The sequence below is a fragment of the Myodes glareolus genome, chromosome 12 (genome assembly GCF_982192425.1).
Source record: "Myodes glareolus chromosome 12, mMyoGla1.1, whole genome shotgun sequence".
Lineage (NCBI taxonomy): Eukaryota > Metazoa > Chordata > Mammalia > Rodentia > Cricetidae > Myodes > Myodes glareolus.
This window is the reverse complement of record NC_142037.1, coordinates 79,770,631-79,794,429: the sequence shown is the minus strand read 5'-3', so window position 1 is coordinate 79,794,429 and position 23,799 is coordinate 79,770,631. Positions and strand designations below refer to the sequence as shown.

The following is a 23,799-nucleotide window of genomic DNA, read 5'->3' as shown; positions in this document are numbered from 1 at the left end:
TTTTTATTTGTATTCGTAGCTGTGTGCCTACTTGTCTCTATGGGACCTCATACATGCAAGCGCCCTCAGGGGCCTGAAAAGGGCATTGCATCCCCTAGAGCCAGCACCAATGGTGGTTGTGGGTTAGCCCAGGAACAGAACCTTCGTCCTCTGCAAGACTGTGTGAAAATGTATTGCTGTGATGTGATGGTGGTGTAATAAAAAGCTGAACGGCCAATAGCTAGCCAGGAGGTATAGGCGGGACTTCTGGGCAGAGAGAGAACTCTGGGAAGAAGAAAGGTGGAATCTCCAGCCAGCCATGGAGGAAGCAGGATGCGTCATACAGAGGTGAGGTGACGAGCTTCGTGGAAGAGCATAGATTAAAAAAATAGGAGTTGATATAAGTTGTTGGAGCAAGTTAGGAGCTTTAATAATTAATAAGTCTCTGTGTTACTTCAAGCAGCAGGTGCCGTCAATCACGCGTGCGTGTCGTGCGTGCGTGCGTGTGTGCGTGCATGTGTGTGTGTGTGTGTGTGTGTGTGTGTGTATGTGTGTGTGGTCAGAGGACGGCTGTTGTAAGTTCTTCCCTCTGTCACGTGGGTGCTCGCGATGGAGGTCAGGTCCTCATCTTGGAGTAAGAGCCCCTGCCCACTGAGCCGTCTCCTGGGCTCACGTCCTGCTTCTCATGAGGATGGCCATCAGGTGTCTAAGCATGGTCTTTCCGCTTTGATCCTTGATGGTCACTGAGGTTCTTGGGTATGCAGAGTAAATTTGGAATTCTATTCTTTCTTTTCCCTCCCTCCCTTCCTCCCCACTCCCTTCCTTCCCAGTGCTGAGATCCAATCCAAGCCTTGAACATGACAGGAAGGTGCTGTATCATTGAGCCATGGCTCAGCGCCTCCCCATTCCTATTCCTGCAGACAGAAGCTTTTTTCCCCCCTATTCTTCAGGACTCCAACTTAGTCTGCATGACTGTCTCCCGCAGCGCTCTCCAGCGTGTTCTTATCTTTCACATTTGCCTCCTCTCCCAGGTCCTTGTTTGATCTTCCCATGGTAAACTACAGAAATACGTCTTGTAATACCAGATTCATGGGAGGCTAAAGCAGCTGTCACGCGTTCAAGGCCAGATGGGGCAACTCAGTGAGAGCTTATCTCAAAAGAGCAAATAAAATGGAGGTTTAGGAACGCAAGTCAACCCTAGAGAGCTTGCCTAACATGTGAGGCTCTAGGTTGGAGCTCCAGTAGGTAGCCCCCTCCCCCATATCAGTTACTCTGGAAACGGACCAGTCAAAATGATCTGCTCTTAATGTTAATTAGTAATTTCTTTTAAAAACAACTCAGATGTTGCACATTTTCGAGTCTAGAGTTCTGCTTGTTTCTGCCATTTCTCTCCTACAATTATCTATTTATTTATCGTTCCATATTTCTTTGCTAATTCCACAAGTTGGATATGTGTCTCTTTCTATGGATACCCTGCGATTGTGGGTCGCTGTTTGGTTGTTGTTGTTGTTGTTTTTTCTTCCTTGCCTGTGTAACAGTTGCTCTGTCATGCTGAGGCGGGGATGACGTGGTGTGAAGACTCTGGATTACCTGGTGCTGGTTTCTGTTTCTGAGGTTGGTCCTACCAGCATGGTTTTGTCTGTCTCTGTGTATCTCAGCTGGAGGGCAGCTATTTCCATTCTGAACTCAGTCCAAGGACCTGGCTGACTCTCTAGATAGATCTTTATCACCAACACATGACCTTCCTGACATCGTTATTGAATGACTGAGGCCGTCAGGAAGAAGCCTATGCTCCGTCTGGGCAGGACCCTGGCGTCTCCGAGCCATGCTGACCTCAGACTCTACCCTGGCACTCAGCCCTGCCCCTGGCCAGGAAAGGCTTTGGCACAGTGCCTTTGCCAACTCCCCGCAGAAAACTCTGGGCCTTTCCTCTGTGGCTGTGACCCACAAATTCCAGGCATTTCTCCCACTTAGTGGGCATCTTCTTTTCTTGGGTGGGGGAGACATACTCCTGCTTGGGCCGAAATCCAGGTGAGTCCTGAGCCACTCCCGAGTTTCCTTCCCTCAGGGCTCACAGTCCTGCAGGGCCTGCAGTCAGAGCCCGGGCACAGCTGCTTCCTGTACTGTCCAATGGCTGTACAGTGGAGGACAAGGCCAGCAGATCGGCCCCAATTCATTACTCTTTCATGACGGAGGCCAGAAATCTGTCAGTCATGTTTGTGAGCCACCTTCCTCATTGATTATATTAAAGGCATGCCACTGGGTTGTTTTTTTCCTGATCCAACTGTAGTATGACAGAGTTTTAAGAACAAAATACTAATTTTAGGATTGATCGCATAGTTACAGCTAACTTCTGGTAACTTCTGATAGAGCCCGCATGTCCAAACGTCCACAGCTTGGGCCTTCATTCCCTGAGCCACAGATGTGGTGGTGGGCGCAAAGTGACCCTGCACAGTCGCGGGTCTTGTCTTTCACACAGATTGCTGCGTGTCTCAGACTGTTGGTGCGCTCTGCTCACGGCGGTCTGTGAAAGCTGCATGCGGTCGTTCTGACTTTACGAGAAATTTAGGGTTAGAGTATAGTATTGTTTTCTCATTTCACTGTTCATTTATTCATTCAGTGATTCAGGCTTTTGTGCACAGGCGTTTGTGCATGCGTGAAGCTCTGACTTTGTAGCTCAGTTTGGCCTCTAACTCAACCTTCCCTCTTTTCCTCCTGAGTACTGAGATTGCAGGCAACTGGGGCCCAGGCCTGGTTGTCTTCTTCCTTGAACCTATTATAATTAGATATCAGCACTGTCTGTGCCTTAAATGCCTTTCATCCCAGCACTTGGGGTGCAGAGGCAGGTAGATCTCTGTGAGTTCAAGGCCAGCCTGGCTTACATAGTGAGTTCCAGGACAGCCAGTGCTACGTAGAAAATCCCTGTCTTGAAATAACAAAATAAAATGAATTGAAATTAGGTATTAAAATCCCATTCTCTTAAAATATGCTGTGTATTTTCAGCACTTGGGATTGGCACGTGTGAATTGAATGCAGGTGCTGAAAATATTTCCAAGTAGCATCAGTGGTTGGCCACTGAACTCTGCTCCTTCAATGCCTGTGTGCGCTCCCTTGATAATACAGAAGGTCTGTTATTGCCTTCTTTTCTTTCTTGGGACAGAGTCTCACTGTATAGACTTGTGTGTGTGTGTGTTTATTTTAATTTCATGTATGGGAAGAATGGGCTTGAAGTCTGTGTTTTAGCCTCAAGATGGGAGAGAACATTAAGCAGAAAATGGCACAGTATTTTTTTTATTAAATTCTCTTTTCTTGAAATATATTTTTTCTTGTATAATATATCCTAATTACAGTATCCTCCCTCTGTACCTCCCAGCCTCCCCTCCCATTTGTATGTGCCCTCTTTCTGTCTATCATTGGAAAACAGACAGGCTTATAAGGCACGGTAATAAAATATGTAAAACTAAAAGGAGCAGATTGGAACAGGACAGTGCGAATAAACAGGAAAAGGCACAAGAAACAGACGTAGACACAGAGACCCATTGGTTCACATACTCAGGAATTCCATAGAAACACGATACTAGATGACATAATATATAGCAAAGGACCTGTAGGGTTAAAAAAAAAGGAGAGAAAAATGAATAATAAAAATAAAAGGATTTAAAATACAAAACCTGCAACATGACATTATGAGACAAGGGACCTGGAAAGATGTGGTTGAGTTTCTTTTCTGCAGTCTCCTGCGGGACATGTGGCCTACTTCTCAGAGTAGTTTGCTTCCCTGGTGAGAAAAGTAAATTTTCATTTGCAAGTGGTTATCAGTTGCAGATAGCTCTGGGCTAGGAGGGGTCACATGTCCATGTCTCTCTTCAGCTTTAGAACCTCATCTGGTGCAGACCCATGCAGGCCCTGGGCTCCCACACGGTTTAAGTATAAAGTTTTCTTACTTTTTTGAGAACGCCATGCATATAGCATATCTTTATCATATCCACCCCATTCTTCCTGCTCGCTTCTCCCAGACCTATTCCCATCCTCTCCCAACCTCGTGTTCTCTTTTTGTTGGGTTGTGGCCCACTGGTGCCAGTTTGTGCTGGCCATATCCTCGTGGGCAGGGTGCCATCCACTGGGGTATATTTTTTCTCTTTCTTGCTTTGGTGATCTGTACCTTGTTCTATAGACCAAGCTGGCCCTTAGCTTTCTGTGATCCTCTGTAGCACCAATAAAAACCCAGAAACAGATATTGGGGTTTAAGCTGAAAATCAGAAAAACAAAGCACCCAAGCCACTAGAGAGATCTTACCTCTACCAAGGCTCAGACAAACAAAGATGCAATCCTGGAGTGTAGCTGGAGGCTGCTCGTTCATTTCCCAGCTACCCAGATCCGAAATAATCACACAGAAACTATATTAATTACAACATTGCTTGGCCAATAAGTTTAGGATTCTTATTAACTAACTGTTACATGTTAAATTAACCCATTTTTACCATGTTTACCGGTAAGGTTCTCCGACATCTGTCTCCTTCGGCAGTTACATGGCATCTCTCTGACTCTACCTACTTGGCCAATTAGCTTAGGCTTCTTATTAACTAACTCTTACATTTTAAATAAACTCATTTCTATTATTTTGTATTTTACCACGAGTTTTGTGTTTTACCCGTAAGGTTCTCCAGTGTCTGTCTCCTCTGGTGACTGGCTGCATGGTGTCTTTCTCTTTCGCCTACTTTCTCTCTATATCAGATTTCCTGCCTGGCTATATTGTGCCCTACCATAGGCCCAAAGCAGCTTTTTTAATTAACCAATGGTAATAAAACATATTCACAGCATAGAGTAATCCCACATCAGTGGAGCCTGCATGGGACTGACCTAGGCCCTCTGCATATATGTGACAGTTGTGTAGCTTGATCTTCCTGTGGGACCCCAACAGTGGGAGCAGGGCTGGTCTCTGACTCTTACTGGCTTTTGGGACCCTGTTCCTCATTGGGTCGCCTTTCCCAGGCTTAATACATGGGGAGTATGCCTTACTGCAACTTGATATGCCATGTTTTGTTGATATCAATAGGAGGCCTGCCTCTTTCTGAAGAGAAATAGAGAAGTGGATGACGGACCAGAGTGGAGGTGGGGGGTGGGGTAAGGGATGGGAAGAGAGGAGGGGAGACTGGAGACGTGATGTAAAATAAGTGACTACTTTAAAGATAAAAACATGACCTGGGATTTTCCTCCTGCGACTTCCTGTGACTGTCCTTCGAGGACAGCCCTGTTGGTGTCAGCCATCAGGACCGTCATCATGTGTCACCTTGACCTTATATCACATGAGACCCCGTGAACATACATTTTCCTGTTCTCTGTGCTGGATAGAGTATCTTTATGGGATGCAGCTCTTCACTTTGTCCATTTGTTCCAGGCGCTTCGTTTAAGTAATGCAGCCATGGGGAAGACAACCACGGGCCAAATAGTCAACCTGCTGTCCAACGATGTCAACAAATTCGACCAAGTAGGTTCCCTCTCTGTCAGTTCCTACCCTGATTTCTCCCCTCTTTAACCCGTTGGAATGTGAGGGTTTTGGTGTAAACCAGGATTCTGTAGAGTATGTAGCATAGGCACTTTGATGCTATACCTCACCTCTGTGCAGCATAGATGTGGTAAGATGTGTTTATTTTGTAGACTTCTGTGGTGATAATTTGTTTGTGCTTTAACAAATAAAGCTTGCCTGCAGATCAGAGTGCAGACAGAGTTAGCCATATTAGTTAGCCACAGAGGCCAGACAATGGTGGTGCACACCTTTAACTTTAATCCCAGGACTCAGGAGGCAGAGGCAGAGGCAGAGGGATCTCTGAGTTCAAGGCCACCCTGGGCTACACTGGATTGATCCAATCTAAAAGAGAAACAGAGCCAAGTGGTGGTGGCTCACACCTTTAATCCCAATACTTGGGAGTCACACGATTTTAATCCCAGCACTAGGGAGGTAGAGATAGGAAGTATATGGCTGGACAGAGAGAGGAATATAAGGCGGGAGGAGACAGGAGCTCAGGATTCGGTCTAAGGTTTCATAGAAAAGGCAATCACTCTGAGGGCTTGTAGAGACAGGGTCTTGCCCTTCTGTCAGAGGATGTGGTAGAGCTCAGAACTAGGGCTGGCTGCTCTGCTTCTGATCTTTCAGCTTTTCAATACCTGACTCTGGGTTTGTATTAACACCCATTAGAATTCATGCTGCAGAGTCCAGTTTTGTTTTTGTGATGTTGCCCGCGACACACCTGTAATCAGAGAGCAGTATTCTTCCCTCCCCGACTTGGTTAATGCGCTAATAGTCCTGAGTTACTGTCCTCCGCTGTACCCCTCCTTAACCACACGGCCGTAGAGCAGCCCACCATTTGTCTTTCTCCTTTCCTAGAGGTCTGGGTTGTGGAGGGTTGAAGTGTCCAGTGTCACCCACTCCGCCGGGCACCTGGCACATAGGAACACTTTGCTAAGTCATGTGATCCCTAACTAGAGACTGCAACTCTCTCGCCCCACGCCCATTTTTCTATATCTACTCATCGACTGGTCACAAGGTCTAGAACATTCTCCTGTGATCTGTACTGCAGTCATCCCCTTTTCAGATTTTCACAGACTTCACTTGGAGTTTTATAAGCAAGAGATGCTGCCTTAGGAACCTGGTCCTCCTGTTCAGGGGTCCCACACATAAGCAGTGGCTGCAGCGTGTGGTGGGGAGATCTGGGGGAGATGGGGTTCAGTTATGTGGCAGAGAGCATTCTGGGGAATGCTGCTCTCATACATGAAGGAGAAAAATATTGGGATCCTCCCCGGGCTGGTGCAGTCCAAGCCACCCTACCTACCTACCTACCTACCTACCTACCTACCTACCTACCTACCTACCTACCTTGTCTGTCTGTCTGTCTATCTATCTATCTACTCTATCTCTCTATCTATCAATCTATGTGCCAGGGCCCACGGTCCACTGTCTGTTGTGCCAGCATGGCCTCTTCCTCAGAGGATACTTGTAGTTCCACCTCAGCGGATTTAAAACCACTGGGACCACTTTTTTTTTGAGCGCAAAGTTTTTGACATGTTTTATTGGCAGTTCTAAGAACGTGTTGGCTTTGTATCCGCAGGTGACAATCTTCTTGCACTTTCTGTGGGCGGGTCCGCTGCAGGCCATTGCTGTAACCGTCCTTCTCTGGAGGGAAATCGGCATCTCCTGCCTAGCTGGCATGGCTGTTCTGATGATTCTTCTGCCTCTGCAAAGCTGCATTGGGAAGCTGTTCTCGTCGCTGCGGTAAGAGGAATGACGGACTGGAAATGTTTGGACACGCACCTGCCTGAGACTGCTGCCCAGATACAAAATAAGCACTTCTTAGCTTGCCTGATCGACATAGGTTGCAGGCTTTACAGACTCAGCCTGGGAGTACTCTAGCCACGACCTGAAGGCTGGTCTTGAAAGGGGAGAGGTGAAGGCCCAGGCTGGCTGCTCCCAACGGGCTTTTCAGGGTAGCCACTTAAAGCATCCTCACTCTCAGTTACATGTGTGATGTTAGTTAAACATTCAGCAATAGTAAATTCAATTATCTTATTTTTGTATGTCTTGTTGCATCTATCTGTCTGTCTGTTTGTCTGTCTATCTTTCTATTATCTATCTTCTTTCTTTCTACTATCTTTCTATCATCAATCTGTCATCTACTTACCTATTACCTATCTTCCTCCCTCTCTCCTTTTCTCCCTCCCTCCCTTGCTATCATCTATCTGTCCATCCATCCATCCTTCATGTATGTATGTATGTATGTATGTATGTATGTATGTATCTATCTATCTATCTATCTATCTATCTATCTATCTATCTATCTATCATGTATCTATGAGGAGGGTACGCATGTGCCATAATGCATGTGTGAAGGTCCGAGGACAATTTCTAGAAGTGTTTCTCTTCTGCCGTGTCAATCCCAGGGTTAGAACTCAGACCATCATGCTTGGCAGCAAGGGATTTTACCAGCTAAGCTGACTCATAGTCCCACTCCAAATGCTACGGAGCTGCTCTCACATATGAGTAAATACTTACTGTTTTTACCTCAGTATTTCCACTGGATCACAAGCTCTCATGGGGGGGGGTCAGTCTCAGTAGAGCCCTTCCAAAGCCTCACTGTCCCAGCAGCGTATGTGTCAGAAACATGGCTGCTAACAAAAGCCTAAATGATGCTAAAGTGACCTTGACCTGAAGCAGGCACTGAGAATAGAAGCAAGTCTCCATCAAGGTCTCCGGATTTGGGATGGGGTGGGATGGTATGCTATGTTGTTTGATGGCTTGGGGCTCTCCTCTTCTGAGTCTATGTAGCTTCCTCTGCATTGACTGTCCTCTCCTTCTTCGCTATGAAGAAAACCCTCCTGGTCCCCGGAGACACAGTTCTTCGCTCTTGCACTATGAGCCTCCTTTGCTCACTCCTTTCCCCGTGGGATGAGCAAGGGTCTATGTCCTCTGCCATGCAGCTTTCGTTCCTGTCTTGTTCACCTCTGTCAGCTGTGTCCGTGTCAGGCTTGATGCTTCGTTGCCCTCCCCTCCCACCTGGGTGCCCCTCAGGGAACTGAATGGTGGTTGTGTCAGGACTCACGTTTGTCCTTTCCTCAGAAAGTACCGACACACACAGTTGGCCGAAACGGCTGGTCTCGCATGAGGCCTTCTATGTTTGTGCTGTGACTAGGATCCACCTGTGTTGTAGGAACACAAGCGCTGCAGAGCCACCTTTGACCCTGGGTCCCTGTCTGTGCCTATGATTGATACACAAAGGTGGGATGCCTTCACTGTGGCTCATCTGTCACATCTGTCCCCCTCAGGAGTAAGACGGCAGCTTTTACGGATGCCAGGATCAGGACCATGAATGAAGTCATCATGGGCATGAGGATAATAAAGATGTACGCGTGGGAGATGTCGTTTGCCGACCTGATTGCCAAACTGAGGAAGTAAGTCTTGGTGTGGGCTGTGCCGTATTTTGCACTTTTCTATTTCCTGATTTTACCGAATGAATTTTGTTCCCTTGATAATTCAGATATGACATGTGTCACCTTGCATGTGGCAGCAATGTTACGTGTGTAACGTTCCAGGATGTCATTTTAACGTGGGCTTCCAGGTGCCATTGTTTTCAGGCACCAGCCACATTTCTTATTCTCTCTCTGAGTCTGTCTGTCTGTCTCAGCCTTTTTCACTCTCGTTTGTTTCGTTGGTGCTGGGAAATGAACCCAGGACTTTGCATGTTCTAGGCAAGCATTGTAGCATATACCACTAAGCTACATGATCAACCTTCAAATGCATGTCCTTCTTGCTTATGATAAAATGGAAGTTCAAGTATTTCTGAGTGCTTTAAATTTCCTGTACATGTTGATTTCAAGATGCAAGAATTTTAGAAAATCACATTTAAAATAAAGCTCTGCTTGATGTCAGTGCCCTGGGAGGGTGATGGAGACCGAGCATCCCTGTGTCAAGCCAGACTTGAAGAACAGGTATAGATAGAAATTTCTGTCCTGCCCAGTCCCACAACCATTTACTTGCAGTGAAACACACAGAGGCTTATATTAATTATAAATGGTTTGGCCTTTAGCTCAGACTTATTACTAACTAGCTCTTACAACTTAAATTAACCCATAATTCTTATCTATTTTTAGTCACGTGACTTGGTGCCTTTTCTTAGTGAGGTATTCTTATCTTGTTTCCTTTGCATCTGGCTGGTGTCTACGTCTCTGCCTTTCCTCTTTCCAGAATTCTCTTAGTCTGGTCGCTCCACCTGTACTTCCTGTCTGGATGCTGGCCAGTCAGAGTTTTATTAAACTAATGTGAGTTCTAAGTCTTTACAGTGCACAAGAGCATTGTCCCACAGCAAATGGGTGTTATTCCTTCCATTGGCTGTTATGGAAATATCATTCATTTTGTCTGATTTCAAACATTTGTTTATTTTTGCACACTCTGGCACAGGACTTTATAACCTCTGTTAGCCCTGGACACCTGAAATACCCTCTTAGGTAGAGATGTTGTCTGTCCCTTGTCTGTGGCTTCTGCCAAGGATGTCACACCCTACCACTCCATTCTTCTCCGTACCCCGTGAAGCTCCATACCGGCTGTCTCTGTCCCTAGTTTTGGATGAAATCTCAGTTTTAGGGGTGCAGGTCTCCTGAGCTCATGGAGAGGAAAGACTGTGTCTCATCTATCCTTAGATCACCTGTAAGGTCCCTGACCCAGGACTTACCTTTAGGCATGCTAGTTGAGTGCATCTGTTTGAGTCCTTGATAAAAATCAACTCAGAGTGACCCAAACTGTTATCCTGCACCCCTCACAGTGTTTGGTTGGGTGAGTTAGTGGTTTCGTGTCCCGTGTGGTTTTAGTGAAGCTTTCCCAGGGTATGTGCTAGCCACTGTTTCTGTAATGTCTCAGGACATTTAAAAATTATTTATTATGTGTGTGCATGTTTACATGTGTGTAGATATGTGTGCACATGTGTTTACATGCATGGGCAGGCCAGAGGTCCTCCTCAGATACTGTTCCTCAGAAGCACGCTACCTTGTTTTTTGAGACAGGCTTTCTCACTGGGACCCGAGGTAGCCAGTGAGCCTCAGGGACCTGACTTTGTCTCCCCAGTGCTGGAGGTGTAGGATCACTTTTGGGTCATTCCTACTAACGTACCTAAAGTTAGTCCTGGGCCTTACAGGTGACAGAGAATGAGTGAGAAACAACCTGTCTCCTCTGAGCTCAGCAACTTTCTGGAGGAGAGAATAGCTCCCGTGAAATGGTAGATTCTTCCTTAGGCAGAAATAGCTGGCACAGACCTTCATGGAGCGTGGAGCAATATAGAGTCATGTATATCCAGCTACACCTGACTTTTTATGTGGATGCTATGATCACTCTGGTTCTCATGCTTGCATGGAAGCTCTTTGCAGACTGAGCCATCGCTCCTGCCCCCACAGTATATCTTAACGTGTGCACTGCCTAACAAGGGGCCTCATGCATGTAACATCAATATTGACGTTTCTATGTGAAAATTTATTTCTCTTTTCTAGAAAGGAAATTTCCAAGATTCTGGGCAGCTCCTACCTCAGAGGGATGAACATGGCATCATTTTTCATTGCAAACAAAATCATTCTGTTCGTGACCTTCACTACCTACGTGTTCCTTGGCCATGAGATTAAAGCTAGCCACGTGTTTGTGACCATGAGTCTGTATAGTGCCGTCCGGCTGACCGTCACCCTCTTCTTCCCTGCGGCCATTGAGAGAGTGTCAGAATCAGTAATCAGCATTCGAAGGATCAAGGTTTGTGTAGAGTTCTAATGATTTCTTTAGTGCTGCTTTGTCTCGGGTCTACTTTAGTCCTGTGAACACCCAGCTGTTAGCGAGTCCAGAATGGTGTATAGTGCTCTATTTGTAGGTGCGGTGTGCTGAAACCCAGATGGGCGCAGTATGAATAGCAACAGCACAGGGCTCTTGATACCTGAATGGTGGCCCTAGGAACAAGGGAATCGTGGAAAACCACGCAAATCTTCTAGACCAGTGGTTCTCCACCTTCCTAATGCTGCCATGCCTTAATACATTTCCTCATGTTGTGGTGACCCCCAACCATATGAGTATTTTGTTGCTACTTCATAGCTGTAATTTTGCTACTGTTATGAATCGTAATGTAAATCATTTGATATGCAAATCAAGTATAGGTTCACTTAGGTGTCCCCTCTGTGAGAGTCAATGGACTCCAGAAGGGGTCGCCACCCACGGGCTGAGAATTGCTGTTCTCCACTTACCGGACAGCTAGGTAGGGACTGAGTCCAGGGCCAAGCTGAGTGGCCTGTGCCATTCAATTTCAGTTTCCTTTCCTTTTTAAGCTTGCAAATCTGGTAAGAAAATATTTGGGGATGTATTTTGAATGTAGCATTGTTGGAAGCGTATGATACAGAGCTTCTCCTGGCTGTGGCTTCACACGTGTGCTAATCTGTTGTGATTCTGCTTTTGCTGCACTTCCTTCCCTGAGACTTCAGAGCCAGGTTGTGTGGGTAGCACCAGCCAGGTGGTCTTGTAATCCTTTGCACACAACAGTCACTGAGCGCTGGCACCCACTCTCTCAGCGCTACAGAGACAGTACCCCTCAGGGGGCAGCTGGTACCCAGCACGCAGCTTGTATGTAACAGAACCAGGATCCTGCTGAGAGCTCCGGGTTTGTAACCACTCTTGTATTGACTACACTGCTCCGGGCCTTTGAGGATGCAGGATAGTTTAGCCCTCTAGCCTTGTAAGAGGTCTTTCTGCTCCCTGTAGATGCAGGTTACTTGAATTCTGGGGTTGTGACTCTCCGGACCACACCTTGTTTCGTACATCCTGTGTCCATCTCCACAGTTGAGTGTTCGCTCCATGAATTTGGCCTTCTGGGGCTCCTTGCCTTCTGCCCTTCAATTCCGCTGTTACTGATGAAGGGATGGGCCCTCCGGTCGGTCAGATTTTAAATCCTCTCCGTGCTTGGGTTCCTGCTGTGTAAGACTGGTGCACACAGCTCACTGTCACTGGCTACATAATAGATGACAGGTCAACTCGATTGGTAGAAATGACAGTGACCGGATGTGCCATTGTTTTCTGTGATGACAGCATGCCTGGAGTCCTTATGTGGAGGAAGGAGATGAGGGGTATAGGAGCTGGAGGGTGTGTATGTTGGGAGAGGTGTCGGAAGAAGATGCTTAGGGGCTGTCATGACGGTTGGCTCAGTGGGGTTGGGGAGTACTATAGAAGGGGACAGAGACCACGGAAGTCACAACAGAAATGCATAGCAGTCACTGGGCTTCTGAACCTTACTTCATCCAAGAGGAGAAACTTGCAGAGATTAATTGTGACAGAATCGGGAATGGGCGTGGGCTTGTGAAGGCAGACATCCTAATCTTATAGGTTAGGCCTGTGGGAATGAAGGAACAGGTTACATCATATGCTACTGGGGCCTTTGAGAGAGATGCATCACTGCAGAGGAGGCAGAATAAAACTAAAACCTTTCAGTGTTTGCCAGAATTTAAAAAAAAAATAGGTGTTATGTTCTGAATACAAAGTGTTCTACCCCAGAAGACATACCTGTTGAAGGCTTAGTCCCCAGCTAGTGGCTGCAGTCATAAAAGGGGATTGGATCTGGGGCTCGGCCTTATCAACAGCTCAGTCTGTTGGTGGATTCCTAATTAGGAGGCACTGTCGAGAGGTGGTGGGAATTTTCTAAGCTGAGCCCAGTTGGAGGAGGTGGGTATTGTATGGGCTGTTCTCGGAGGCTGCGACGGGCTCTCCCGCACCTTACCTTCTGGCTGCCTTGGCGTCTGCGGCCTCCTCCATCACTTGTTCCTGTTGCCCCATCTCGGCCCCCAAACCGTGGAGCCAGCTCACCATGCACAGTACCCCTCTGAAACTGGAAGCCAGGTTGTTTTCTCAGCCATGAAAAGTGGCCATGTGGCGTTCTGTCCACATTTGTGGCTTGGTTCACTGATAGGGCAGAATTCTAAAGGATTTTTTTTTTAATGTTTTAGCATGAAAAATGACATGGATGTTTTGCAGGTCTGCTGGGTGTCTGTTTTAGTGGCCCCTTTGTTAGTGGCATTTGCCTGTGGGTTCAGAACACCACGGTCTCAGTGCTTTCACAGGTACTTTATTCTCATGGGAAACTACTCTGTGTTTCCTGTGAGGGCCAAAGGTCCCTGCTCAGAGCAGCTGTGGAGGCTGCTGGTGTGAACTCCAGCTGTTGGCTGCTGGTGTGAACTCCAGCTGTTGGCTGCTGGTGTGAACTCCAGCTGTTGGCTGCTGGTGTGAACTCCAGCTGTTGGCTGCTGGTGTGAACTCCAGCTGTTGGCTGCCGGTGTGAACTCCAGCTGTTGGCTGCCGGTGTGAACTCCAGCTGTTGGCTGCCGCTGTGAACTCCAGCTGTTGGCTGCCGCTGTGAACTCCAGCTGTTGGCTGCCGCTGTGAACTCCAGCTGTTGGCTGCTGCTGTGAACTCCAGCTGTTTGTTGGCTGCTGCTGTGAACTCCAGCTGTTTGTTGGCTGCTGCTGTGAACTCCAGCTGTTTGTTGGCTGCTGCTGTGAACTCCAGCTGTGGAGGCTGCTGCTGTGAACTCCAGCTGTGGAGGCTGCTGGTGTGAACTCTAGCTGTGGAGGCTGCTGGTGTGAACTTGCTGTCACCCCTAGGCTGGTGATCCTGGGTTCTATAAGAAAGCAGGCTGAGCAAGCTAGTAAGCAGCACCCCTCCATGGCCTCTTCATCAGCTCCTGCCTCCGGGTTCTCGTCCTGACTTCCCTCAGTGATGGATTGTGACCTGGGAGCTACAAGGTGCAGTAACCCCTTCCTCCCCAGGTTGCTTTTGGTCCTGTATCACAGCAGTAGGAAGCTAACTAGGTCCTGTATCACAGCAATAGGAAGCTAGCTAGGTCCTGTATCACAGCATTAGGAAGCTAACTAGGTCACCCACTGCACCTATGTGTCTTCTTTTGAGAATGGCCTGTTGCTTATGCATGGATGGGATGACTTGAGACTTTTGGTATTTAATTTGAGTCCCTTGTAGTCTAGATATTAATCCCCCGTCAGATGACTGCCTGGGAAAATTTTCTCCCAGTCTCTAATTATCTTTTAGCTGTTGTTGCCTTTGCCATGTGGAGGCTTTTCCGTCCCCTTTGCCATTTCTCATCGTTAATTTCCCTAAAGTCCTCTTCAGAAACTCTGGCCTGTGCTTGTAATTTGAAGTATTTTCTGTTTTCAGAGTGATTCTTAACCCATGAGTCGTGACCCCTTGTGTGGGGGGGTCACATATCACATACTTACATTACGATTCATAATAATAGCAAAATTAAGAGTTACGAAGTAGCAGTGGAAATAATTCTGTGGTCCCACAACATGAGGGAGTATATTAAAGGGCCACAGTGTTAGGAAGATTGAGAACCACGGATTCTAGAAGTTTCAGAGTTACAGGTCTGTCCTTGAGGTTTTTGATCCATTTTGAGTAGATTTCACCGTGGTGTTTCTGAGTGAATTCTTCCTAGTGTTTGAGGAGCACGGCCGGGGGTGAGGGTCTTTTGTTACCATGAGATTAGAACAGTCAGCAGGCCTCTGTCCTATTTATCAGTCATACAACAGTGACTGGCTGCTCACTGGTGGGACACAGCAGGGAGGGGAGAGGAGATGTAGCCCTTCCTGCTGCCTGGTGGCTACGAGATGATGCTTTCCAAATGAGGACGTGGAAATGACAGAGAGAGAGGGAGAGGGAGAGGGAGAGGGAGAGAGACCACTTTGAGACTACTCAGTGGCTAGCTGTGGTTCCTTGGTGTGACTTTCACAAGGGGGAGGCACATCAGGAAGACAGGCAGAGCGCCCTTTTCCAGTGTCTTCCTAGAACGGGTCCCATGTTCCGCCTCACTGCTAGCCTGACTAGATTCTTGAATGCCTGGGAACAGCCCTCACCTTTCTTTTTCTAGCATTGGCATGTTTGGCACTTGATGAGCATCCAGTAAGTGTTTATCAAATCATTTCCTATCCTTTCCTGTGTTCCTGTTAAAAAAAACCAAACCAAACCAAACCAAAATGATACCACTGTCCAATTCTTTCTACATGTGTTCAGTTTTTAATCAATGTTTTCATTTTAGGAAAGAATTGATGTACTTATTCAGAACATTGCAAAGACTTTGCTCATGTATCTGAAGTTTGTGTGCATGTAACACATAGATGTGTGTGTAATATATAATCTGTTAGTGTATAGCATGTTCTGATGTCACTTGACACTATTTTTAAGGTATTTTATTATGTATTATGTGTGAGTGCACACATATGTCAAGACACACATGTGCAGGTCAGAGGACAGCTTGTGAAAGTCTCTCCTTTTACCCTGAGGTCTTAGGATTGAGCTCAGAGTGGCAGGCTTTGTGCCAGACACTCTCACCTGCTGAGGCAGCTCCTGACCTCACTTCAGACTGTAAGAACTTTTACGTTTGCATTATGCTTTTATTCCTGTGGTTAAGATAGTTCTTGTTTTTCCTTTTCTCCAGAACTTTCTGTCACTTGATGAGCTACCACAGCGCAAAGCCCAGGAACCATCTGACGGCAAAGCCATAGTCCACGTGCAGGATTTTACTGCTTTCTGGGACAAGGTAACAAAATCCCTGAGATTCCCAAGACATAATGGGTGACCCCGAAGAAACAGAATTTGGACAATTTTATCAAGTCTATGAAAGTCAGTCAGCTTTGAAGATTTTATAAAAATTCTTAAAATTCAAAAAAAATTCATGATCCTAAAGAATTTAAAAGTTGATCTTTAAAAAAAAATCATTATTTTATTTTATGTGTGTGCATGAGGGTCTGAGTTCATGCTTGTGTGCAGTTGCCCACAGAGAGCAGAAGAGGGTATCAGATCCTCTGGGACTGGAGTTGCAGTTGGTTGCACGCCATCCCATGGGTGCTGGGAATGAAACCCAGGTTTTCTGGAAGACCCACCAGTGCTTCTAACGGCTGAGCCGTTTCTCCAGCTCCCGAAAGTTATTTATCTCGTTTTCACAAAAATTTTTGTCACTGATTGGAACCGAATATCCCCAAGTTTTGGCGTTGGCAGTGTTAGAATGCGCAGGGCTGGGCAGGCTGGGGGTCATTATGGGAAGGATTAACTGTGTACATTCTAAACTGTCGTGGGTTTTTACCTTGTTTCCATATCGTTTTAGAGCATGTAGAAAGAATCTGTGCTTTGTGTTGTTTTCTGGGGGTCAGAGTGGGGACCCTGGGACCCCAGTGCTCTCTGCCTCTGGCTACCTGAATGGCAATCTGCAGGGAGGAGGCCAACATAGTAAGGTATCTGGGTTTCTAAGTGTGGGGTTTCACTCATGCTGAGTAGATAGTCAAACAGGCGAGGCCAGGAGGATTTCCCACGTTCGATTCCATGGGCACACAGGCAAGCAGGAAGAGTAGCAGGGATGACTGCGAGGAAATGCCCAGGCTTAGAGACTTAGTGCATCCCGCTGCCCACTGCGTTGGGGTCTCCAGCATCTATCCCATCACCGGCTTTGCTGCACAGAGCTCCTCTCAGTCTGAGAAACAGGAGTCTGCTGTGTGGAAGCATGAGCGTGTTAGGTAGATAGAGATGGAGAAGAGGAGGCTGTGATGAGGCTGCCTGGAGACTGGCGATTGCAGGGATGTGCTCCCAATCTCCCAGTGAGAGGAAACCATACTCACAGGGACCCCAGCTGCCTCCAGAAGCTGGGATTGCCGAGGGTGAGAAGGGGGTGCGTATACCACCAGCCTCCGATCTTTGATTCCCGTGGATGAAGATGAGTCGGCAAGAAGACCTAGGAAGTACAGATTGCTTCAGTTTGGAATTTAGCCGAAAGCCAATTTGTAGCTGAGCAAGACTCCTTCCCAGCTCTGCATTGCCTCCCCTTGCCCTGTGGTACGCATGTCAAACCACAGACTCCTGCTCTCTTTCTATGCCTGCCCATGTGTAAGTCCTGTGTGGCCTGCATCGCTTTCCCCTAATTTGGCCGCAATGCTGCAGCTCTCTCCACAAACCAGCACTGTGTGTCCAGATGTGGACAACCACAGCCCTGCATTCTTCACCCGTGGAAATTCCTGCAAGGTGCTTTGTCTGGCCTGGAAGTTTTCCGGCATATCCCAGCACAGTGCATTTAAAGTGTTGATAGGAACCATGGCCAAACTGCCTCTGTCAAGTGCCCTCAGTGAGTGCTGCTGAGTTAGACACAGCGCTGCAGAAGCACCCTAGGTGGACGCTGCTGGATTAGACACTGTAAAGCACCCTAGGTGGATGCTGCTGGATTAGACACTGTAAAGCTCCCTAGGTTAACGCTGCTGGATTACACACTGTAAAGCACCCTAGGTGAACGCTGCTGGATTAGACACTGTAAAGCTCCCTAGGTGAATGCTGCTTGATTAGACACTGTAAAGCACCCTAGTTGAATGCTGCTGGATTAGACACTGTAAAGCACCCTAGGTGAACGCTGCTGGATTAGGCTTCAGGAGGTCTGCTAGCCAGGTCTCTTCTCTCTTCAACTCTGCCACACTGAGAAATGGGCTGCTGGATCCCAAGTCTTCTCAGGCTTCCATTTTCACACGGAATTTTACTATCTGTTTCCCGGCTTTGTCTGTGGGATTTTTATGACCTCTGCTAGGGGTACCCTTGGTGGTCAGGTCCAGAAAGGCCACTGGGTGTGGAAGGGAGTTTTCCTGGGAGAAACCAGGGTAGAATGAGGAACGTGCTGGGCTGGGATTTAAGACTTCGGCTTCTATCACAGCCCTCTGGAAAGCTCCACTCATTAACCCAGTTCCCATTTACGAACTCAGCCTCCAAGCTGACAGTTTATGGCCCCGGGGGACCTGTACACCTCCAGAGGGGCTGGAGACTGCTGCCCTCCGCCTTGTTCACTGCCGTATCCCCAGGGTGCGGCTCAGGTTGCAGCGAGGGCTCATCAACGGTGGCATCACTGTGGGAGGTGACGGGCCAAAGCCTCTCCAGCTGCTGTCTGCCCCATTCTGCTCACGGCACAGCCGTGCTCAGACTCGAGCCTCTAGAAGGCAGGAGCCTCTTTGTCCTCACGAGGAACCCTTGACAGGCTTTGTCCTCCCTCGTGCAAGGCGGGTCTGCCCTTCAGAAACTCATTTTCTTGAGTTCAGATGACTGTGTAGTCTTTGGTTTATTCTTGTTTATTTGTGATACAGAGGACCATTTCCCTCAATGTGCTGTATAGAACACCGGTTCTTTAAGAGAACATCTTGCAAAAGGCCTGGGGTTCAGATGAGTTTACTGCAGCCTTAGCTGTGTGGTACACTCAGATGTACCCCGTGAGCAATGCAGATGGGTCACATCTGGGACTAGACCACCTCAGATCAGCCCACGGACAGCAGTGTCTCCACTCTCCGCCGTTGCCGTCAGTATTATGTAGTATGCTGTCTGACGCGTTCATGTGGGATTTAGACAAACGTTCTTAGTGTTGGCGGTCAGTACTGTGAAGGTCTGTACTCCAATTTAGACCACCCTTCTCCTTTCCATACATCTGGTTACTGCTGAAGACGAGCCAATACGATGTGCTGATTGTTGCTGGCCAAGGGAAGGAAGCGTTATTGTGGTCCAGGGCTCTCTGTTAAGATCCGGTAGAGCCCACGTCTCTCAAGTGAATTTGCAACATGTGGCAGTTGTATAGAGATGCGGATTTGATTTGATTCCTTGAAGAAATTTAACTAAGAAGCTATAAAACAACTTAAAAATTGTCAGCGATCACTTTTCTTGAAATTTAGTATAAGTTGAGTACTTTGAAATGTTTGAATCGGGCGTTCCAGATTTTTGGTTATTGTGAGATTTTTGGTATTCCCATGTACATAATGGGAAACCTTGGAGATGAGACCCACGTGTAAATATGAAATCATTTATGCTTCATATCTACCTTGTGCATAGCTTTAATGTGATTTTATCCAGTGAATCTACATATGGAGTTCCACACTTGTGCTGCCAATAATTGCACTTCGAAGAATTTGCGGTATTAAATTCTTGAATTTGCAATACTTCCATAAGCCATACAGAGAGTCTTACACTTCTCTATGTTAAAATGCGTAGGTTGCCCAGGAACGTGATTTCTCATAGTATACTATGCCTTATCCTCCCCACTTCCCCGGGTGTAGCGTGTACCTCCGTGGTTTTTATGGTAGCAGGATTGTGTTGACCCTGTCAGCAAGACAGGCCACGAATGTCACAGGTGTAAGGTACCAGACCCGCTAGCCTACTCCGAGCTTAACGTCTTAATTTTTGTTGTTAAACTCGCTCTCTTGTTGCGGTGCTGAGGGTATTTGTAGGATGTTGTTTTCTGTGATTGATTTCATGCTACCAAGTGTCGTCCTGAGTCCTGAGTCTTGAGTCCACTGCTGAGATTCCTAGTCACAAAGGTTAAGGATGGTGTCACATTGCTCCTCGGCGGCCAGACGTGCTGCTGCTGTGTTCTGTGCTGCCACCTAGTGGGAGTGGACGACACAGAGGATTAAAACCCCAGGTCCCAGTGACCGTTTCGGAACGATTAAAATCCTCCTGCACGGGATATTCTAATAGAAATATTGTGTTAGTGCTTTAGTATGAGCCAAAAATCTCTCATCACGAGAAGACAGCGTTGTCCTTTGTCCTGCTTAAATTCTGAATTCACATGAAACTCTGGACTCATGTTTATTAATTTAGATAAACGTGTTAGATAAACAGCATAAGAAGGCTGTCAATCCATACCATCTTCAGTGAGAAAGGAGTCCGGGTTACATTTGTACGTATCAGTGGCTGTAGTTTAATTTCTCCTACTTTTCAAAGTGGTTATGTTACTTCCTTAAAATAAGACAGATTGTAAACTTTACCTCCTAGGCCTTAGACACCCCAACCCTGCAAGGCCTTTCCTTTACCGCCAGACCTGGTGAATTGTTAGCTGTGATTGGTCCAGTGGGAGCAGGCAAGGTAAGTTTTTTGTTTTGTTTCGTCTTAGAGTTGGCTTATGCGACTACTACTCCTCAGGACAGAAGGACGAAGAACAAGGGAGATTTCCTTTTTCCAATTTGGCCTCTAAATGCTACAGGGTCTTGGGAGGTTGTCCAGATGAAACAGTTCCTCTCACGACTTACCCAAGTCCTGCCAGTCCATATTTAGCTCAGACACAGCTGTGGCTCCTGCTGTGCCTGGACCAAAGGATGCACGGAGGCTCCCAGACCCAGGCACCTCTGCCTTTCACAAGGATTGGGTTCTGGGCCAAGTGGATAGTCTCCAGCTCTCTGATTGTTTCGGGCACACACGTGATAAACCGGAACGGGACTCCTTCCCTGTGTGATGAAGGTTTGCTCCTCAGAACTCCTTTAAACAAAGATCTTCCCCTGTGCATTGGATGCAGCATTGGTGCCTGGCCCTTCTGGAACAGGCACTTGAGTAAAGGCAATCTGGGCTATCTGAATGCAGCAGCAACTTCATTCAGTATTGGATATGAGAAACTTCTGTTATGCTAGACTGTTGTGCTGATACCAACATTCCTCTTGTTCGTTTTCATATCTTTCTATGTGTCTGTCTGTCTGTCTATCTATCTATCTATCTATCTATCTATCTATCTATCTATCTATCATCTATCTATCTATCTATCTATCTATCTATCATGTATCTGTCTATCTTTATCTATCATGTATCTATCTATCTATCTCTATCTATCATGTATCTATCTTTATCTATCATCTATCTATCTATCTATCTTTCATCCATCCATCCATTCATCCATCCATCATCTATCTGTCTATCTAGACTGGTTCTCAGAATGCCCACAATAGCCTCAGAGTTGCTATGTAGCCAAGGATGATATTGATCCTTGTTGGAACGAGCCGATTATTTTCTCATGTCTGAAAAGGGAAGCGAGGATTTAAAAGAAAGAGACAAGAGACGGAAGATAAAGCTGGGTGGGCTCCCAATGCATACTGTAACACTGTCACAGCCCCGAGTTTATTACTCATCGTCTTTATATACCCCAATCCAAAGAGGAGGGCGAAAGACTTCCCTCCCATGATTCAAGGAGCAAACAAGTGTAATTACCTCCTCGCATCTCAAACACATAGTCTCTATGCCCTAAGTCAAACAGTCTGTTGTCTGGTTTTGAGTAGTGAGACATCTTTGGCTAAACACTCTGTTATTTGTCCTTGAGGAGCAAGAATAGGTTTGAACTCTCTGGACTTTAGTCAAGATAGAATGGATTTAAAACTGTGGGGTCTCACAGATCCTCCAGCCTCTGTCTCCCCAGTGCCGAGATTATAGGCCTGCACCACAATGCCCAGCAAAGATTGTTAATTACTTATAGTATTTCATATATCATTCTTAATTGTATAGAGCCAGCCATTCTATATAGCATTGTGTTTGGGGGAAGGTCATTTGGGAGGGTCGGTTGTCACGATCTATTTTTGTGTGCATTTTTTATTTCTATAAAATACAGCGGTGATATTTATGTTCTGTTTTTGCCTTTACCTGAAGCTTCTAGTGTTGTTTTCCCTGAGAAGCTGGTGCTTGGCAATCTGGCGGGGCTGGGCGGGGCTGGGCTGGGCTGGGCGGGGCTGGGCGGGGCTGGGCAGTGCCTGGAGCACGGTTTATTCTGTTCTGACATTAACAGCACGTGTGTGTTGCACACTGATTTTCAGTCATCACTGTTGAGCGCGGTGCTGGGTGAACTGCCTCCGACCAGTGGTCTTGTCAACGTGCACGGGAAAATTGCCTACGTTTCTCAGCAGCCCTGGGTCTTCTCGGGAACCGTGAGGAGCAATATTTTATTTGGGAAGAAATATGAGAAGGAGCGCTATGAGAAAGTGATCAAGGCCTGTGCTCTGAAGAAGGTGACCTTCCTTCGAGTCCTTACGCTCTGTTTTCTAGTCATGCGGCAGTTACTTTAAACTCTGACTTTGGAAGATTTTTAAGTTATTACGATCCTTACGCTACGCTTCTGGAAACTGCTCTATCCCCACTCATTGGTGTTTGGTTTTCTTTTATTGAGTTCTGCTCACTTTTAACTGTTTTCGTGTCCCTTTGAGCCCATCACCACGTCCACGGCCTTGCTCACACATGGAGAGTGTCCCCTGTTCACTTTTAGCTGTTTTCGTGTCTTTATGTGCCGATCGTCACATCTGTGGCCTTGCTCCCACGAGGGGTGTGCCCCACTCCTCTCCCCACCTGTTTCTGTAATCCTGAACTTAAAAAAAAAAGGTATTTATTTTTCTATTATGTGGATAGGTGTTTTGCTGGCATGTCCGCCATGTGCTATCTGCCCATCTGATGCTTGCAGAGGCCAGAAGAGGGTGTTGGACCCTTGGAACTGAAGTTACAGATAGTTGTGAGCCGCCATGTGGGTACTGGGAATCAAGCCTGGCCTCTGGAAGAACAGCCAGTGCTCCTCACCAGTGAGCTGCCTCTCCAGCACCTGATTCTTAACTTTTACAAAACCTAGAACAATTGCAAAACTTTGCAGAAGTGGAGCAGTTAGAGTGTTGAGCCCTCACCTAGCCCTTCACACATCTTTAACCACAGTCTCCGCGTGACTGGCCGTTAGTCATTTCTGTCGGAACATTTGAGGCCCCATCCATGGTATTTTTCAGGGAATCCTGGAGCCTTTGTGTTTTGTCTGTAAATTGTGTTTAAAAGAAGTCCCTTGGGCCCCACCACCATTCAGCATTAAAGAACAACATGACTCCCCGTCCTAGTCGGTCTGTGGACCCCGAGTTCCAGTCGTCAGCTTGCACACCCGAGAATAAGCCAGGAAGAGAGTCTGTAGCCTCGCCCCGACTTATACTTTATTCATTTTAAAGGAAACAGCATGTTTTAGCAACTTACTTTTTTTTTTTTAATACTCCAACACGTTGCTAGGAGAGAGTAGGTTTTCAGACTTGACACTGAGCTTCCCAGAAAGTAAAATGAAATTTTTGTTACACATGGTGATTTTAATAAAACTCACAGATGATCAAAACCGCACATACCTGATGGGTAAATATAAGTTAGCAGGTAGACAAAAGGCAAAGTCCTACAGATGCTGTTTCTCGCGTTGGCTGTAAGAACCGGTCAACAGTAGCCTGAAGGAGCTCGCCACAGGGTCTGTTTACAGAGTCTGGACACGGACTGTTCTTTGTGTAGGAGAGCTGGGTGCTGAAGGCTCTTTAGTCAGCTCCCTGAGGAAACTCTAGTTACATTTGAACTATAGCTGGAATGTCACAGATGGTGTTGGTCAGGGGTGTTTTATGATGATGTGGAAAGGAAATAATTTCATGTTTTAATGGGACCTTCCTGCCTGCTGGGTTACAGTTGATAAGAGAGAATGTGTTTCT

The 23,799-nt window shown here is 46.8% G+C and overlaps 1 protein-coding gene across 1 annotated transcript in view; it reads left to right on the top strand.

Moving 5' to 3' along the window:
- The window catches only part of Abcc4 (ATP binding cassette subfamily C member 4 (PEL blood group)), a 212,873-nt gene that overhangs the window by 62,844 nt on the left and 126,230 nt on the right, over positions 1-23,799 (top strand). Inside the window, exons 5-11 of the mRNA XM_085698192.2 lie at positions 5,378-5,467; positions 7,086-7,249; positions 8,797-8,922; positions 11,008-11,257; positions 15,987-16,088; positions 20,333-20,422; positions 22,129-22,320. Of these exons, the coding sequence (XP_085554318.2) occupies positions 5,378-5,467; positions 7,086-7,249; positions 8,797-8,922; positions 11,008-11,257; positions 15,987-16,088; positions 20,333-20,422; positions 22,129-22,320 (1,014 nt within the window). The remainder of the gene's footprint in view (positions 1-5,377; positions 5,468-7,085; positions 7,250-8,796; positions 8,923-11,007; positions 11,258-15,986; positions 16,089-20,332; positions 20,423-22,128; positions 22,321-23,799) is intronic.